The 19,408-nt window shown below is 38.4% G+C and overlaps 1 protein-coding gene across 2 annotated transcripts in view; it reads right to left on the reverse strand.

Moving 5' to 3' along the window:
* Positions 1 to 345: 345 nt before the first annotated feature.
* The window catches only part of LOC123678839, a 91,262-nt gene continuing 72,199 nt past the window's right edge, over positions 346 to 19,408 (reverse strand). Inside the window, exons 11-24 of one of the 2 annotated variants that reach the window (XM_045616080.1) lie at positions 18,569 to 18,769; positions 17,526 to 17,753; positions 14,164 to 14,611; positions 12,708 to 13,012; positions 9,929 to 10,123; positions 9,761 to 9,869; positions 9,525 to 9,704; positions 9,311 to 9,429; positions 8,178 to 8,354; positions 7,937 to 8,124; positions 6,063 to 6,406; positions 4,304 to 4,412; positions 3,590 to 3,693; positions 346 to 1,376 (exon numbers count right to left, since the gene is read on the reverse strand). In XM_045616080.1, the coding sequence (XP_045472036.1) occupies positions 1,210 to 1,376; positions 3,590 to 3,693; positions 4,304 to 4,412; positions 6,063 to 6,406; positions 7,937 to 8,124; positions 8,178 to 8,354; positions 9,311 to 9,429; positions 9,525 to 9,704; positions 9,761 to 9,869; positions 9,929 to 10,123; positions 12,708 to 13,012; positions 14,164 to 14,611; positions 17,526 to 17,753; positions 18,569 to 18,769 (2,874 nt within the window). In that variant the 3' untranslated portion in view covers positions 346 to 1,209. Of the gene's footprint in view, positions 1,377 to 2,953; positions 3,430 to 3,510; positions 3,694 to 4,303; positions 4,413 to 6,062; positions 6,407 to 7,936; positions 8,125 to 8,177; positions 8,355 to 9,310; positions 9,430 to 9,524; positions 9,705 to 9,760; positions 9,870 to 9,928; positions 10,124 to 12,707; positions 13,013 to 14,163; positions 14,612 to 17,525; positions 17,754 to 18,568; positions 18,770 to 19,408 lie in introns of those variants that run through there. The other variant, XM_045616081.1, reaches the window with a different exon arrangement.

Genomic DNA, 19,408 nt, shown 5'->3' on the forward strand with positions numbered 1-19,408 from the left:
AGATCACTTTTCCACTATTGAAAAATAATCAACTGCTAGACTTCTAACTCACAAACCATTCTTGAACTTTTGCACAACGATTCACAAGATTTTTTTTCAGGAATTTACAATATTCAACGAAAACAACGAAATTTTGGTAAAATTATTCAACCTCAATCTACGGAAATATAAAAGTACTTAATATGAAGTTTGGCAACGCCGCTAATTCGTTTCGCTATATGACAAACAAAGCCTGTCATTTGCATCCAACAAATTTTGTCCTATGCAAAGCGGACAAGAATATATACATATATATATTTTTTAACCTTGCATGCTGCTCTCTCGTGTTATTATCCATGAAGCAAGTACTCAATTTTGCATTTGTTTAAAATGCTAATTTTTCAAGATTCCTCACATGCAGGGCTTTCATCTGTCCGTTGAAAAAACCACACTGTATCAAAAAGTGGATCAAATTTTACACCACGTTGTTTACTAACTGCTGACCATGGTCTTCTAACTTGACCTCACAAAATTTCTCATCTCCGGTTTTCGAATGAACAATTCTACTGGAGTAATTTTCAATTTCAGATTTTCGAGTGGGTGTTAGAATAATACCACTTCTTGCAATTAAACCTGCCTGTTTAAACTTTAATGTAAAGTCTCTCTCAGGACTAGTTGAGATCTTTTATCAGCTTTGAAATATCACGAAAATATATCGTTTCGTGTTTTCTCCCTAACGCCCTATTAGCGGCGTTGCCAAATTCCACATTAAGAATGACATATTTTCCGTAGATTGAGGTCAAATGGTTATCCCAGATTTTCAATGTGTTTTTCATTAATTATTGAATTTTTCCGAAAAAGAACAATTATAATAGTTGGGTAAAGGTTCAAAGAAGGTTTATGCATTAGATCCGAGTGGTGATTAACTATTTTAACAGTGGAAAAAGCGATCTGAAGACCTTGCATTGTTGCAACTCCCAGGGCCCATAACCTATTAGCCAAAACAGATAATCTCCAAGTTACTTGAGTTCTGTTTTCAGGGGACCAAACAGTGTATGCTGCAGGTCCCCAAAATTCTTTTAGCAAGCACTTTTCGTCTTTTTTTCGCTCGTTATCGTCCGATGTTGATCCTCACCCCCTGGAACGACATTTAAGCTAAAGATAGTGAAAGAGAGAAAAGAGACAAAAATAGAGTCGTGATAAATAGGTATCGAAAAATCATAATTAATTTTAATGCTGATTGAAAGTGTTGTGTATCTCTAAGCCCCCGGTGCTCGTTTCAACGAGAGACTTACGCGAAGCACTAAGAACGGTCGAGGAGTTTTCTCTGCCCTTGCGCGGGAGCGTGGTAGAGGTAGCCCCTAAACTACAGTCTCTTGGCTTCCACACGGGTGACCCTACAACATACAGTTTCGATTACATTATTGAAGTTAGTTTTTTCTTTCTTTTTTTTTTTTAGTTTTGGATACGTACTCAAATTTTAAAGGTTGGGCGGGGGATGATTTTTTTTTTGGTACTGCTGACTCTCAGGAAAGTCGATAGATTTTTGTATTGGCAGCACCTGGAAACTAAAGCCCCTTGAAGATGACTGCCAAAAATGGTTTCTTTCGAAACTTCTTTCGAGTATCTTCATGAGATTTGGGAGAGAGCTATAGTTTCCAAGAGAATTGTACTACTTTATTATCATTACAATTATTATTAGAAAAAATTTCAAAGCTTGACTCATTTCACATTTGATAGTAGTGTGTTTGTCAAAATCGTAAAAGTGTTCTCGCATTTCCCGAGCTATTTTCCTGAGTTTTTTGAATAAATATTGCAAAAATGTGTGATGACACAATTGAAAAAATAGTGGAGAATTTAATTTCACAAAAATCCCGAAAAATCAAAAGAAGGTTTTGGAAGAATTTTGTGATTGATGTCTGAAGAAACTAATTGCTAAAATTCATAACGAGAGTGTGTTTTTTCTGTTCCCTTTATCCTTTCTTATTTTGTTCTCGATGAAGATTTTTTCGTCTATAGATGAGAAACTTAAACTCAGAAGCAATTTTCTTTATTATGATGTTAGATCTGGATAAACTTAGTAAAACATTTATTACTTTCCTGAGACTCATGTACGTATATTCAATCAAAAATAGTTTCAAAATATTCTTAGTTTTCGTTAAAGAATCAGAATAAACATTTTTGAAGAAAAAAATGGTTATCATCTAATTTACTGTGAAATTTCATTCATAATAATAAATTGTTGCAATTTAATTTTAGGATAGAGAGTGTGAGGGTCATTCAAAAAGTGAATAGTGAAAATAGATATTGACGAAAATGAGTACGTATGCTTCAATAAATATTCAGGGTCGTTTGAAATCCAACAGACATAAGCAGAACTAATAAAGAGGCAAAAGCAGGATCGCTACATAAATAAAAGAAGAAATGGAAAAACAATAAAAGATTTGATGACACTGGTTAAAAAATTCAACAAGCCTTAATTCATAAGTACCACTTACTTTTGATTTACGCATAAATAATGAAAAAGACGATAAAGAAAAAGAACCAGGAGCTGATCTATGTTTATAACAACGTATATATGTTTGTTTGTCCTTTATGAACTTCTACATCATTCTTCCGATAATCATAAAACTTTGAAAAGTTGTTGGAAACATCCCTGCGAAGGTTTCTATCATAGTGAGGAAGTGTTCGTTTGTCTGTCTTTCTGTACGTATACGCTATCTTCAAAACTATTGAATAGATTTTTTTTTTCAATATTCACTGATAGATTCAGCTCCGCTTTAAGCAACATTAAGGCTTCTCCATCATAAACTTTGTACGATAAAAAACTGACATAAAAACATATAATTTGATTTGAAACGTGAGGAAAGTTATTTCCACGGAAATTCTGTCTTGATACCGTTTTGTGGAGAAAAACTTTAACGAACAAAGTTGGCTATTGGAGTGAATCATCCAACCAGTGTCACCTCAGAAGCAGGGAAGCGTCTTAACGAGCGTCATTTATTTCGCTTATATATATAAATTTCAGTCTAGTGTTCAGTGCTCCTATAGATAACTCCTATCGTTTACATTTTTTTTTCTTTAAATACGAGGTGCAATTTTTTTTTAGTGCCATTTCGGAAACAGCTATGAACGTTCATGCCACATCATTGTCGTCATGACCCCAAACGAAATTCTCAAAAGTTGATCTCCTCCAAGGTGGCGTCCTTGGGGAAGGAGATCGAGGCGTAGCAACTGGCCCTCCTAGCCAGCGTTGCCAGATGCTATCCGTTCTCCGATTTGCCGGACAAGTAGCACTCGACGCAGGTCGGATTGTCGATCGTCAACGTTTTGGTGGAGCCCTTCAGCGAGGACTTGAGTTTCTTGGGGCTCTTCGCCTTGACCTCCGAGCCCTTGGGGCTCGAGTCCCTGGAGCGGCGGTTGCCCAGGGGGCTCACGCCCCTGTTGGGGCTGGCGCTGCCCCTCCTCCTCGCGTTGTTGCGAGGACTGTCCTTCTTCACGTGGTTCGGACTGCTGCCCCTCGAGGTTTGCTTTTTGGGAGAGGGGTTCGGGGATTTCTGCTTGTCGGTGTGAACTTCGACCTTGATTATTTTCGTGTTTTTTTGCTTACCTAGCTCATCAGACTTGATGGGGTGGAAGTCCTCCGGATTGTGGGACGATTGGATCAGTTTCGCCTGGCTGCCCGTGCTCCCCGCTGATAATGTTGAGGTAGTACTGAAAAAATTAGTTATTATGTTGTCGTCTTGCTTTTTGGAAAGGACTCATTTCGCTCTTTTGAAAAGAATCATTTTACTTTTTGAAAGGGACACATTTTCTATTTATAAAGGACACATGTTGCTTTTTGGAAAGGACACATTTTACTGTCTAATTGGACGAATTTTGCTTTTTGAAAAGGACACTTTTCTATATGTAAAGGACACATTTCGCTCATTGGAAAATAATCATTTTACTTTCTAAAAGGGACACATTTACCTTTCGCTTTTTGGAAAGGACACATTTCGCTCTCTGGGAAAGAATCATTTTACTTTTTGAAAGGGACACATCTTAGTGTCTGAAAAGACAAATTTTGATTTTTGAAAAGGACACATTTGCTATTTGTATAGGACACATGGTGCTTTTTGGAAAGGACACGTTATACTTTTTGAAAAGGACATATTTTCTATTCGTGAAGGACACATAAGTATGGCTCTTTGGAAAGGACACGTTATGCTTTTTGAAAAGGACAAATTTTCTCTTTGTAAAAGACACATTTTACTTCTTGAAAATGATATATTTTGCTTCTCTAAAAGGCCACGCGGTGTATTCATAAAAAATTCGAGCATACCTCAGCGTGAGATGATTTGGTGTTCTTCCTAGAGACTTCGTTTTGACGCAAGATTGAGAGTCCTCCTCGCCTTCAGATTTGAAACCCTGATCGTGGTCCTTCTTTGCATCTGGAAATATTTGTTGATATTATAAAGCGACTTCAACTCACGTGAAACATCTTTTTTTGTTCGATCATACGAGGTGAATTCCTGACTTACCTATACTCTTATATTCCTGCAATAGCAGGATTTTTCTTCGAATCATTCTTCGGAATTCGCTTTAAAGTCTGAATTAAATTATCACGATATTGAAATTAGTTACAGTTCATTGACTGTATATCTTCTTCAGAATCAAGGTCGTCCCACATACCGCCTCATTATGAGAGATTGATTGTAGATCCGGAAGTGCAGTTTATCGAATGAGGGTTATCTGCTCTTTGCATGCTTCGTTAAATTGGTTTTTTATTTCGATTATGCAATTTCGGTATCTGTTTGATAGTGTTCATGTTGAAATTTTCAACTCGATAACGTTGATCATGTGGAATTATATTCAGATAAGTATAAAATGTCGAAAAAGTTGATATTCACGATAGCGATTACAATTTGAAAACTACTTTCCTCGTAGAAGGAAGAGCATACGTTGTAGTCGAGTAAATTATAGCTATATATCGCACCTTGAACGAGGCCAGCTACCTTGACTACTAGGTAGTAAACATCGACGTAAGATATCTATATAAAAAGCTTTTCCTTGAAATTGTGACAACGCTCGGTGCATTCGAATAACGATTTGAGGCCTTTTTAACAAGTAAAAAATAGGCATCATAATTGTTTTCAGACGTTTGCAGCTTTAAGGATTAGATTTTTGATTCCGTCTTAATTGTTATCCGTGTTTTTCAATTAATATCTAGCTTGACTATCACGATTTGCGGTTTTAGTGTTTTTACATATCAAGGAGAGCAGTATTACCTACTTATGATAAGTGTGATCATTTCAAAGTTCTTCACGAAATTAACCGAATGCAATTGGCGATAAAATTGTCAAACTCTCACCAGAAACGAACGTATCAGTGTTGGGTTAGCCCATAGAGTACTGAACATAGATAGAGAAAGTATATGCAATTTTTACATGTCCCCAACATGGTTAGATTACGTTGTCGGATTGTGATATATTTTCAAATCCACTATTTTACTATATCGTTATGAATGTATATTATATTGAATGAAATATATTTATTTGAGTGACTCCCGATTAAATATGACAATTTGAATATTTGGAATCCGATATTTTTCCTAATTGTCGAATTTATAACAAGCAGAATATTTATTCTTTTCTCTATCTACCTGTGGAAATCCAAGGTTTGGCAACTTTTGCTCTCCTAGTGTCATCGGTTGTTTCACGTCGCTTGGCGCGCTTGAAGTTTGTTCTGTGAATTTCTGATATATTTGGGTATTTTTTTCAATATATTTTGAGTTAATATGAAACGTTGATTTTCTATGGGACATAAGAAGTGTGTTTTTTGTGGAGAAACTCGCGCATTGAGTGAAATATTGTATCACTGGTATGTTATCATTTCCGCGCGCTTCATGTCAAATCTGATAGTACATGTTGGGGACAAAATTTGCTCACTGAAAATGTCATATGCTCCCTCTATCTATGTTTATTACTCTGAGGATTAGCTACAAGCCCTCAATTGCACTACAAGGACCTTTAGAGTGTCAGAGCAGCACGACGCGTTCAAGTCAGAGACTCACCCTGTACAAGACTGGTAGACAGACTCACCCGCCGCATCGGTGATCGTCTTGCTCCTCAATCTGAAGTTTCCAGCACTTTCGTCTCCGCTCTGGTTCAATTGGTCGTAGTCTATGTTACCGGCCGAGTGTCTTTGGCTGGGCTTCGATTTCTTCACCTTGCCTAAGGTATGGGAGCCGCCCTGTATCACTATGGTGTGTTTGGCAGACGGCCTCTCCAAAGTCTGGCTGTTGAGTCCTTCTCCCTTATGTCCGGTCACCAGGAGTATCCCTGGTCCGCTTCCTGGTTTGGTGGAGGGGATGGACATGTTCCTGACGGATTCTCTTATGATCTGACGTATCGTCTTCAGGAAGGCGTTTCTGAAATCGGCCGTGCTGTGAAAAAAACAACGGTGATACTCTATATAAAGTATATTTTCTTCTTGGGGCATCTCCAAACATATTAATCAAGTGGATTGGCATTCGGAGATATCGATGGCCAAGCTGATGAGCAAAAAATTAGAGCTCTCTCTTTATTTCCATGCCATTAAGATGCATAGCTGTTTTGGTACTATTTTTTTATGAAAAAAGTTACTTTCCTTATATTGGATTGCTTTGGTCTTTACTTAATAGAAATTCATTTTAAATCGAAAATAAAATAAGAGTTATTATATTTCCACTTTTTTATTCTAAAGGGTGTTTTTTTTAGAGCTATAGAAATTTAAATTGCAATAAAACAACGATGGATTATTCGATTGACATGAATTTTATTCATCTGCAAGATAATCTTGTGGCATTACATTTTAAATATGATTTCTGGCATATGACCGATACGGCTGGTTCGGATGTAGTCCAATCTGGACGTCCAATTTTCGATGACTTTTTACAACATTTGTGGCCGTATATCGGCAATAAACGGCGAATGTTGTCTTCCAAATGGTCAAGGGTTCGTGGCTTATCCGCATAGACCAATGACTTTACATATCCCCACAGAAAGTAGTCTAGCGGTGTTAAATCACAAGATCTTGGAGGCCAATTCACAGGTCCAAAACGTGAAATTAGGCGGTCACCAAACGTGTCTTTCAATAAATCGATTGTGGCACGAGCTGTGTGACATGTTGCGGCGTCTTGTTGGAACCACAGCTCCTGGACATCATGGTTGTTCAATTCAGGAATGAAAAAGTTAGTAATCATGGCTCTATACCGATCACCATTGACTGGAACGTTCTGGCCATCATCGTTTTTGAAGTACGGACCAATGATTTCACCAGCCCATAAAGCGCACCTAACAGTCAGTTTTTCTGGATGTAACGGTGTTTAGACATACACTTGAGGATTAGCTTCACTCCAAATGCGGCAGTTTTGTTTGTTGAAGTAGCCATTGAGCCTGAAGTGCGCTTCATCGCTAAACAAAATTCGCTTATGAAAATCGGGAACAACGACACATTATTTTCGAAATAAAATTGCACTATTTGCAAGCGTTGTTCAGGCGTGAGTCTATTCATGATGAATTCCCAAACCAAACTGAGAATAAATCACTTACAGCTGATAAATCGGTCGCCATCTTGAACAGTAATGTCAACTTAAAGTTATATACCTCGAAAAAATACACCCTTTATAACATAACTGTCAATTTATTTTCGATACATTTCATAACTTGATTGTTAGTTCAAAAAATGTTTATCTCCCATAATATTTCAGGAAAGAAATCTAACTTTCAGGTTACCCACTTAAATTGATTTTTCTTTAAACTAATCACCTTGTATCTTCTTTATGGAGCCAAATAAGAAGTTTATTTTTATACACAAACAGCACAAATAATATTGTTGCAAAGTTTGTCTACTTAAAACCAAATCACTTTGTAGATTTAATTTTTTTGTTATTGGTTTTATGTTTTTTCAATATTTCCATTCAAAATAGACTTACCTATTCGATAGGACATAGACCTTCTCCGACCTCCTCTGTAATTGACTTCGAAGATGAATCAGTTCCCATAAGAAGTGCGAGTCCATATCTTTGGCGGAGGAAGCCCTGACCTGTACCTCCGTCACTGGTATCAGCACTTGATATCGGATTATTTCCACTTCAGAACTCGACGCCTTGCTCGTCACTCCCTATAAAAGGATAGATCAAAGAAAGCCGAGAGACATGACGATAACAAACTTACCATCAATTTCTTCTTTTGGCGTAATCTCTCTTTACATAAAAATACAACGGCAGTCTTGAAAACGAAACACATCGCGTGGAGTTCCAAACCTTTCTTTATTTTTCCTAGGAAGTCCGAAATGTTCAGCCATTCGACTCCTCCGTAGTAGAGGAGATCGCCGGGACTCAGATCGATAGGCTGCAAAATGATAAGAATGTTTTTTTCCAAATTAAAAATTTTATCGATTTAACCATGACTTATATTTATAATTATCCTTAATTGAAACATTGAACCACAAGCCAAATTCAGAAAGACTTAATTTTCGATACGATTCAAATCCGGAAAACTAGGTGGCCAGGAAAAAACATTAACGACTGGAGAGAGACCGAAGCTCGACAAGCAAATTAGGGATGTGTGTACAGCCATCCCATAGAAAGCTTATTTTCCCAACATTTCTTTTTTATGCCTCTCAACAGGAAAGCCAATAGTAAGTTTCTCTCCATCTCAAAGTAGCATATTTATCTGGACATATAGTCTCATTTGTATTTGAAGACAACATGAAATTCTGCCTTACAGTGTTCCCTAACTCTATATCAAACGTTGATAGATCTATACCTTTCTTTCCTAAACGGCTCCTGGAAATCGCTGACTAATTTGTCTTCTTCTTATTCTTTGATAATTTTTTTTCCAACTCACAAAACATTCTGCCATGTCTCTAACCCCTGTAGTTCCTAAGATCCAATGAAGAGAAATCGAATTCGGACTTTCCATACAATTGAAGTATTAATTCATTTCCAAATACGATAAACCAACAACGATAACGTTGGCTCTGATAACTTGGATCTAGAGGCATTTTGTCAAAACTAACACTAGCAGATGTAGGCGGAGTAAACAGAATTATCTATACTAGTCAGCACTCCTAGAAACAGTTAATTCACGAAATACTATAAGATAAATTTTGTTATCGTAAAAAATTATCAAAGGTGAGAGGATTTCATCATAATCCGTTGCAAAAAAAATTAAAGAAAAAAATTAATTGTTCCTTTTCTCTCAGTAGATATAAATTCCGTTTCACCAACTCTTATTACATATTTAGCTTAACCAAAACGTCCTGACTATATCTACTGATTATACTTGAAGCTGAAGGTACTCACCTGCTTGCAAGATTTCTGATGTTGTCTAAATAAATGATCAAATATTGCTCCGTACTCTTCGTGAATCCTCTGCATTTCATTTATATGTTCTGCTACTTTTTCCATTCCTTTTAAGGCCTCTATAAGGACAAAATTAAGAATTATAATAAGCACGTTTTGTGCCCAATAACACCAAAAATATATCATGTTTTGAAAAGTAGAGTGAATTTTTTACCTAGTAAATGCTGATGTTCGTCAGTGTTGGCATCTGTCAAATTCCTGAGCTGCTGTAGTAACAACGGGTATCTCAATATTCTTTGAATAGGTTTGATTAAATAAGATTCCAATGTGGAAGAATGCTGCTGTTTGGGATTCCTAGCAGCTAGAAATTCTTGAAGTGCTTGATTGCCTTCGTCTAGAAAAAAAAACCTGTTAGCAAAGTTCTCGCCTAGTTTCTCCTCTACAACTTACTCGGGTGAAGAACTTTCTGGGCTTTACTGTGACTAGCGCAAAATGAACTGTACAATTTGAAATGGTTAACGTAGTATAGAAAGGCATTTCCGATTGAGAATAGGATGTTCTGCAAATAAAACACGAATAATTTCTCGATTGATCTCCATTATCTGAGATGAAACTCACCTTGAACAGGCTCAAATACTCGAACTTGTGGAAATCGGACTCCAACTCGAGGGCATCCTCCAAGTTGAGCAGAAACTGCCTTTGGAAAGTTACAATCTCGTGAATGTTACCGAACAAGGCATTGATCTCGGCGCTAGACAGGAAAGTTTCCTTCTTCAAAGGCAGCAAGTAATCCTCCAAGAGGTTGTTCAAATCCTGTAAAGCGTTCGAGCGTTAGTTGTCTGATTAAGATCATTTCTGTCTTGTCTGAATTGATCGAAGTAGTTCTGCCAACAAGTGTGGGAGGTGAAGCTTGTGGATGACAGCTTATACGTGATATTATGAGAAAGTTATAACACACAATAGATCAGAGAAAATGGATTACTATATGGTTTTTCCAATAAGAGGTTTAATTTTGAAAAGCCCGCTATCTGGGCAGCTGTCACTTTTGAAGCTGTCATCTTGTCACATTTGACAAGATGAAACTACGCCATTACTAAAAATAAAACGATACACGCTTCAACAACACACTGAAATTATTAAAATTCAGATATTGCGTTGTGAGTGTAGCTACTTTAGTTATTTGAAAAAAGATGGATATAGAAGTATTTCGTGTGCTGATAAAATATTGCTTTTTGAAGAAGTTGAAGCAAAACCTTGGCTTGATGAAGAGTTTCCGGGGTCAGCACCAGGAAAATCAACCATCATTGATTGGTATGCTAAGTTTGAATGTGGTGAAATCAGCACCGAAGACGGCGAACGTAGTGGATGCCCAAAAGAGGGTGTCACCGATTAAAACATCAAAAAAGTTCACAAAATAATTTTTAATGACCGTAAAGTGGAGTTGATCGAGATAGCAGACATTGTGAAGATAGCATCTGAACGTGTACATCATATCATTCACGAATATTTGTACATGAGAAAGCTGTGTGTAGAATGGGTGCCGCGTGAGCTCACAATCGATCAAAAGCAACAACGTGTTAATGATTCTGATCAGTGTTTGGAGCTGTGTAAGAGTAATAAACCTGAATTTTTGCGTCGATATGTGACAAAGGAAGAAACATGGCTCCATCATTTCACTCCGGAGTCCAATCAACATTCAGCTGAGTGAACTGCACACGATGAACCGAATCCAAAGCAAGGAAAAAGGCAAGGTTATAGCATCAGTATTCTGGGATGCGCAAGGTATAATATTCATTGATTACCTCCAAAAGAGCCAGACCATCAACAGTGATTATTATATAGCGTTATTGGATCGTTTAAAGGATGAAATCGTTAAAAAAACAGCCCCATTTGAAGAAAAAAGGAGCTGTTCCATCAAGATAATGCGCCGTGTCACAAATCAATGAAAACAATGACAAAATTGCATGAATTGGGCTTCGAATTGCTTCTGCATCCACCGTATTCACCAGATCTGGCTCCACGCGACTTTTTCCTGTTCTCAAGGCTCAAAAGAATGCTTGCTGAGAAGAAATTTAGAAGAAGTAATCGCTGAAACTGAGACCTATTTTGAAGCGAAAGACAAATCGTACTACAAAAATGGTATCGAAAAGTTGGAAGATCGCTATAATCGCTGTATCGTCCTCTAAGGCAACTATGTTGAATAATAAAATCGAATTTTGTCAAAAAAATGTGTTTTTCTATGGTAGACCGGGGACTTTTCAATTGCCGTGTTAGTGCTGCAACCGTAGCTGTGGCGGCTATTTGTCAGATATCGTTTCCTTCCCATTCACAATTGAATAAACATCCTTTGAGTTATACCGATATTTTTTTGAATACCAAGATGAAACCTCTTATTGGAAAACCCTTTACATCTTTTTCTACGTTTTTATCCATTCAGGATTGAAAATGACCAAAACGAGATAAACTTCCAATTACCTGAATAGTCCGGAGCCAGGTGCAAATTTGGTTGATTATTTCCTCTCGATAGATACTTGGTGAGATGCATCAGATAATAGTAATAAACAGCCTCGTGAACGTCAGCTACGACTCTGCTGGGGAGGAGAGCGGCGGCAGCCCCCCAAACACGAAGAAAAAAAAATACATTCAGTCATTTCCTCCCAACTGAAAATTTGTCAAATTGTAGCTAACCCAATATCTAGACGAAAAAATACAATCAGCTGGCTATAGCATACTGTATTATACGTCAGCTGGTGCCTCAAACATAAAGAAAAATATATTTTCAATGACAGCTCTGACAGCGACTCTGATACTGAATCAGAGAGTGGAAGTAACTAAATATTATTGTGCAACATGTGGAGAAAGTCCTTTTCTCGCGAGTGTGGTACTCTCTGATTCATTATCAGAGTCGCTGTCAGAGCTGTCATTGAATATTTTTTTTTCATGTTTGAGGCACCAGCTGACGTATAATACTCTATGCTATAGCCAGCTGATTGTATTTTTCGTCTAGATATTGGGTTAGGTACAATTTGACAAATTTTCAGTTGGGAGGAATTGACTGAATGTAGTTTTTTTCTTCGTGTTTGGGGGGCTGCCGCCGCTCTTCCCCCCAGCAGAGTCGTAGCAACAAACCTCCTAAATCAGATATTGTATTTACCCGCTAGTCAAGTGGCTTCGAAAACTACCCTCTGACAGATTGACGTAAATTTGACACAAATGAAAACTCCCAACGTATATAATTGCCCGTACACTGTCCAAACCGCCAATCTATTGGCCAGCGGCGCGAACAGCACCCAACATTATATCGCTCAATCAGCCAGCAATAGCCCGTTCATCAATTAATTACGTTTAGATTGACAGATTGCACGGTTAATGACAATCGGACGCGACATTCAATTACCTTGACATAGGCCCTCTCCGTATCGACCAGCTCCAAGATGACCTTTCTCAATTTTTCGGAATCGGACAGCTGTTTGGACGAGGAGAACATGGTGGTTGAGGTAGAACTGAGCACGCTTCCGGTCGGACTCGACTTCCTGGTTTCGATGGGGGACCTGCAGAATCCTGTCACCTGTTCGGCGGTCTTGAGCAGGTTCTCTATCTCGAACGAGTTGGTCCTGGAGCTGACCTTTATCCCTGAGTCTGTCATCGAGGATGGAGGATTGTCGGATTCCGTGGAGTACCGGTCTTTGCCGCTGGAGCAGTCTGCAGAAGGGTTAGAGGGTATTGGCAACACTGTTGCATGTGGCAGTTTTTTGGTACTAGAGAAAAAGCAGCCTTTCAGAACTGCGATTGGTTTGATCTTTTTCCGGTACCTTTCTCAGTAACTGCACATAATGTAATCCTCAAATTGTCAGTATCCAATTTTGTTAAAAATTGAAAAACTTGTTTTTATGAAGATACAAGTTAGGAGAAAATTCTGAGTCAGAGAGACTGGTCTTCTTTAACCAGGTACCATATTTAACCATCAGGGAATCATCCTAGTGAAGAAATAATCAAGAAAGTAAATTTGGAAATACCTTTATTATGAGGCTGAGTAGAGAGACAAGACTGGAAAAGAAGCTTTCAAAAGAAATACCATGAAACGGTAATGTAATGGTTCAAAAACCACATCAGGAGTTGGCACTGGAGTATCCAAGGCTGGCACCAAAAGTACACAATCTTGAAGTTTGTTCACAATCTTGAAGTTTCTGTACAGGTGTTTTTCAGGCAGAATCGATGAATGCATGGAACTCAGAAAGAAATAAGACTTAGCAATCTATTCAAATAGTCACTCTGATGTCCCATGTTATCGATTCAAAGTTAATGTGGGACTGGAGAAGGAAGATTTAATGAATTAGGCAAGGAAAATAAGTTCTTCTTAGTCTAAGTTCCATGTCAATCGGCAACCAAAGCAAATTAAAAGACCAATACACTTTTCAGAAAGGGAGATCTCCAGACTTTCACAGGTCTAGAACCTTTCTGTGGTGTATGAAAATGCACTTAAAAGGGAGAGAGAAAAAAATTGAAAGAGAATTTCTCTGGTGGAATTTTGCAGGAATGAACCACTCCAAAAAATATCTGAATCTCAGTAAGTAAATTTCTAAAACTCCTCACTTACTTCCTTACAGGACACAGAGTAGAGTTAACAGAAACTGACGAGTGTGGAGAGAAGGAACTCTAGAATTGGAAGACCTATTGTAGATGCTGAAGTAGTGAAAACCGATATGATGATGGAGAAAGTAGGCCTTAAGGTCAGGCTGCAATGTTACTCCTCTATCAATCAACTGACCACAGTTCTGAATGGCTGCTTTCTGGCTAATTGACCATTCTAAATCTGCTGGGTCTAAATCTAAAATAGAACAAATCTCAAATACCTGGTGCCGGCACTATCAACCCCGAGATCATCTCCTCGCTGATACCAGGTGGCTCCGAGGGAGGCGGAGGACACACCAGACTCTCGATGATGTCGTCCGTGGCCCTGAGTATCCCCGCCAGGTCAGGCGGTTCCTTCCTTGACGACCTCATCATCATGCACAGCGCCAGCTCCTCCTGCAGCACGCTCTCCAGGTACATCATGTCCAGGTCGGACACGATGGCACCGTTTATCACCATGATCTCGTCCCCCTTGATGATGCCGTTCTGCATCGCGACGCTCTTGTCCTCCACCCTGCTCACGTAGCAGCACAGCTCGTCCTGCCGGTCAGAGTTCTCGACCAGCTCGGCCTCCACGCTGAAGCCCCACATCTGTTCTAGAGTGCTGCGCGCCAGTTCCACCTGATAAAGAATTTTGGCACATACTTCGACCACTTCATGCGTGTGCAACTGGAAAAAAGAAATCATTGGCGTTACAAGGGTTCTTTTCAGGAAGGCCAGTGGCATTACTTCAACTAGTATAAGTTGTCAAGTAGAGAAAATGCGTTAGGCTTGCTTCAAGAATTCTCTCAAAGCGATGTTGCAAAGGAAATTGTTCAAATGACAGCATCTTCTATCTTTATTTAACAATGGAATTCTGTAAATCTAGTTATTTTTTTGGTGAAAAAGGAGGAAGGCTCCGATACAGTAACTCCAAAGTAACTTTAAATTCATTAGGATGGTTCGAAAACCAGAGCTGAAGTATTTGGGGCGGCCCCAAATGCTCACTATCTTTAGGTCTCTACCCAAGTGTCATTGAGGCAGAAAAACTTGCAAACCAAACATGTGTAGAGATGAACTAATAAATAACAACTACTACTACTAATAAACTATCAGAAATATGATGTTGCGATACATTCTGACAGTCTGCAACAAAAGCATTGAGTTCAAATATCATCGATTCTAAAATGGTATTGGAATACCGAAGGAAACTCAAGAAAATAGGCAAGAAGAACAAGGACAGTTTAGTCTGAGTTTCCGGTCACTTGGGATTAAAGGAAATGAAGATACCAACACACTTGCCAGAAAAGGAGCACAAACTCTTTTCATGGGCCCAGAACCTGTTTGTGTTAAAGGCAAATGTACCTACAAGAGAGAGTTTCAGGAGGAAGAAAAACACTTTGGCGGAATCTTCTTGGGTTGGATCACTCCAAAAAGTGATACTACGAGATTTAAGAAGTATCTGGATCTTTGCAAGAATATGCTACATCTCCTCACTGGATTCCATACAGAGCATTGTCACCTCAGGAAGCACCTCATGAGAATGAGTCTAGCAGAAAACGACAACTGCAGGTTCTGTGGGGAGCAGGAAGAAACTCCTTATCACTTGATGATGGAATGCCATGGAATGGAATGGAAGGAGGTAGTTATCTCCTTGAAGCCATCTCAGATACAGGAGTTCATCAGAACTCTGGAACTGGAGCTGTCGACTACGAAGACTAATAACGAAAACACCTCTGATGGGAGCACAATAGACCATAAGGTGAAGGTGCAATGAAACCCCCTCAAATCTGAATCTAACTGAACATTTCTGTTGACACATTGTGTTGTGACGTTCCACAAAATATGGATTGTGATCATAACCATTATTCCTTGGTGAATAATGAATGCCATATAGCTTGATCAATTACACGCATAATGAAAACTTTATCAGATAGTCGCGTCGAAAATATTAACGTTATCTACATGTACGGTCATCACGAATCGAAATTACTGGGTTTTCGAACAATAAAATTGCTTCCATACATTCGGACCTATAATAACCGAAATTTTCCCTTCCAATTAGCACCCACGATTGGCCTAATTTCAGTCTATTCATGTCGTTTTATATTTCGCAGGGTCCCCTGCACGAAATCAATTGCCCGAGTAGAAATCGAACGCTGTTCGACAATCGACGATGAGTTGAATTTATGCATAACACGTCCGGTCTATGTGGAAGCTAAAATCGAATTAAAGCGACATGGGAATTTTAGGTTACCTGACTAATCATAATTATACATTTTCAATGTCGAATGATTTTCGGTTGGCGAAACATTCCATTTGATATACGAACACTGGAAGAGTTGAAAATAGGTCTATTAGGCCAATTGAAAAGTCCCCGGTCTGATGCACAGATGACGGTGCTAGTATTAAATCCATATGATTTTCAGTTAGTACCAACCTTCAAACGATACGCGTCAAAATTTGACAGCAGTCCGACCATTAGTTTGTGAGATATTGCGTTTTGAGTGTAGCTACTTTTGTTATTTGGAAAAGGATGAGAAAAAAAAGAATTTCGTGTGCTGATAGAATATTGCTTTTTGAAGGGAAAAAGTAAAGTTGAAGCAAAATCTTGGCTTGATGAAGAGTTTCCGTGGCCTGCACCTGGAAAATCAAACATCATTGATTGGTATGCTAAGTTTAAACGTGGTGAAATGAGCACCGAAGACGGCGAACGCAGTGGACGCCCAAAAGAGGCTGTCACTTACGAAAAAATCGAGACAGCAGATATTGTGAAGATATCACCACAACGTGTACATCATGTCATTCACGAATATTTGTACATGAGAAAGCTGTGTGCAAAATGAGTGCCACGCGAGCTCACAATCGAACAAAAGCATCAACGTGTTAATGATTCTGAAAAGTGTTTGAAGCTGTTTTGGTGCAATAAACCTGAATTTTTTCGTCGATATGTGACAATGGATGAAACATGGCTCCATCATTTCACTCCAGAGTCCAATCGACAGTTAACTGAGTGGACTGCACACGATGAACCGAATCCAAAGCGAGAAGAAACACAACAGTCAGCTGGCAAGGTTATAGCATCAGTATTCTGGGATGGGCAAGGTATAATTATTCATTGATTATCTCCAAAAGGGCCAGACCATCAACAGCGATTATTATATAGCGTTATTGGATCGTTTAAAGAATGAAATCGTTAAAAAACGGCTCCATTTGAAAAGAAAGGTGCTGTTTCATCAAGACATTGCGCCGTGTCACAAATCAATAAAAACAAAGGCAAAATTGCATGAATTGAGCTTTGAATTGTTGCTGCATCCACTGTATTCGCCAGATCTGGCCCCCAGCAACTTTTTCCTGTTCTCAGACCTCAAAAGAATGCTCGCTGGAAAGAAATTTGGCGCCAATTAAAAAGTAATCGCCGAAACTGCAAAACTACCAAAATGGTATACTATGATAGACCGAGGACTTTTCAATTGGCCTGTTAATTTGAGTTGTATCTTGTATCCTTTCATCTGACACACCTCGTTTGAAGCTGGTCAATCGAAAAGGACACCAGTTAATCTGATATTCATCCTAGATGCTCTAATTTTATGATTCTACTTACGTAGGTATCAATAAGGTCACTTCTATGTGGTACGAAGTAGTTGTGTTCTTCCATATCTCTTCTTTTCTTCACCCTGATGAAATGTTCCGTTGAGCTTAGATTTTTCCTGGCACAAGCGCTTGCAAGAAACTCTTCTACTGACATTGATTCTCTAACATAAACAGTGGCGTTAGTGTTATCGGGCAGTGATACTGTCACAGATTTCTCAGAGTCCTCTCTGCTGTTCATCTGAAAGTTAACAGAATGGAAATGATAGAGTCAACAATTTTAAAGCCAAGGTTCAGAGGTAGGGAGTCAGTTGTTTGGTTAGTTGCAGCTCTTGTAATGATGCCAAGTTCTGTGGATATATCTAAGCGTACACATTAAACACAGGATTTTCCAATAATAGGTTTCATTTTGAATAGTCCACTATTTGGACAGAAGTCACTATTGATGCAGCATCATTTGACATTTGACAAGTAAATACTACGCCATTATTAAAAATGGAATGATACACGCAAGAACAACTGAAAAAATAACTGCTGTAGAACGTAGAGTTAACGAATCCAATAATGATTGTTGAAATGCCTCTCCATCCTTAACATGTTACTGTTTGGTGTGATTTTTGGGCTGATGAATGATTTTTTTGGCCAGAATTCAAAGATATTTATGTGGACGACGTTTATTTTCAACAACGAAGCTAGGTGCCACACAAGCAACGAAACAATCGCAATTTTGTGAGAAAAGTTTCCTGGCAGTGTTATTAGCGAAGAGGAGATCATAATTGGCCACCGAGATCTTGTGATTTAACACCATTGGTTTTTTTTTGGGCCACATAAAATGTCAATGCTCCACAATAGATTCAAGACCTTAAAGATAGAATTGGAGAAGTTAATGAGATCTTTTTATTTAATTAAAGAAAAACTGTGATTGGAAAACCCTCTAAGTCTAAATGGCATTTTTTCAAAAATAATCATAATTTCGTTTGCTAAAATTTTCCTTATCATAAATAACCTTTTATAGTAGCTCCAACTAACATCAAGCTGAAAATAATAATCACAAACCTGCATGGATCTTCGGCTGGAACCGCTGTTCGACCTTGAGAGCATAGGCGGCCTTCGTTTTGTTGCTCCTCGCCCAGCCAGCAAATTATTCAGTAATGAGGGACTTCTGGCGCAAATGAAAGCGTGGAAAGATGAGACTGTAAAGACCCCGAGCTTGTTCAGTGTATTTTTCGTTGTTCTCGAGACGTGGGTCAGAAGAGACTGCAAAAAAGTTCTCGATTAGTGTCTGAAAAGGGAACCAAAATCGCAATCCTGGATAATGAACAAAATTTCAGATGCCAGTCGGAGGACTGATCATTAAGTCGAAAGTCCATTAATTGACGTTTCGAGAAGATTAAAAATTCTCTGATGAAAGATGAGAGAATCGAACTGGAATTTGGAATATAGAATTTGCTGTCGAATAAGCTCCAGACCAGTAATCGCAAAAGGAGAGATATCAATTGATTACTCCTGAACAAAATCAACGAATTTCGTTTTGGATGAAGAAGCTGTGATATTTCTAAAGGGATACTTTTCAACAAGAGTTTTTTAATAATTTTTTCTCGAAAAATGAATTTATTCAAGCAGAAATCTTCATACTCCTATTATTTTTTAGTTAATTGAAGTTTTAACTCATATCGCAAAATCTTTTACTACCCTGCCTGTTCTGGCAATCTCCTCTCTAAACGTAGCTTTCAGATTTGTTACACTGTGTGGTTTGACAAAGTAAACATTTTAAAGATGATGGCGTTTTCATCCTCCCCCAAGATAAATTGCATACGTACACCAAAATCTTCCTTTTGTCGTTGGTCTGTAGCTCTTAGACGATGTATATCTTGTGTGGATAGAACTTCGAATGAG

Source organism: Harmonia axyridis, chromosome 4 (assembly GCF_914767665.1).
Source record: "Harmonia axyridis chromosome 4, icHarAxyr1.1, whole genome shotgun sequence".
NCBI lineage: Eukaryota > Metazoa > Arthropoda > Insecta > Coleoptera > Coccinellidae > Harmonia > Harmonia axyridis.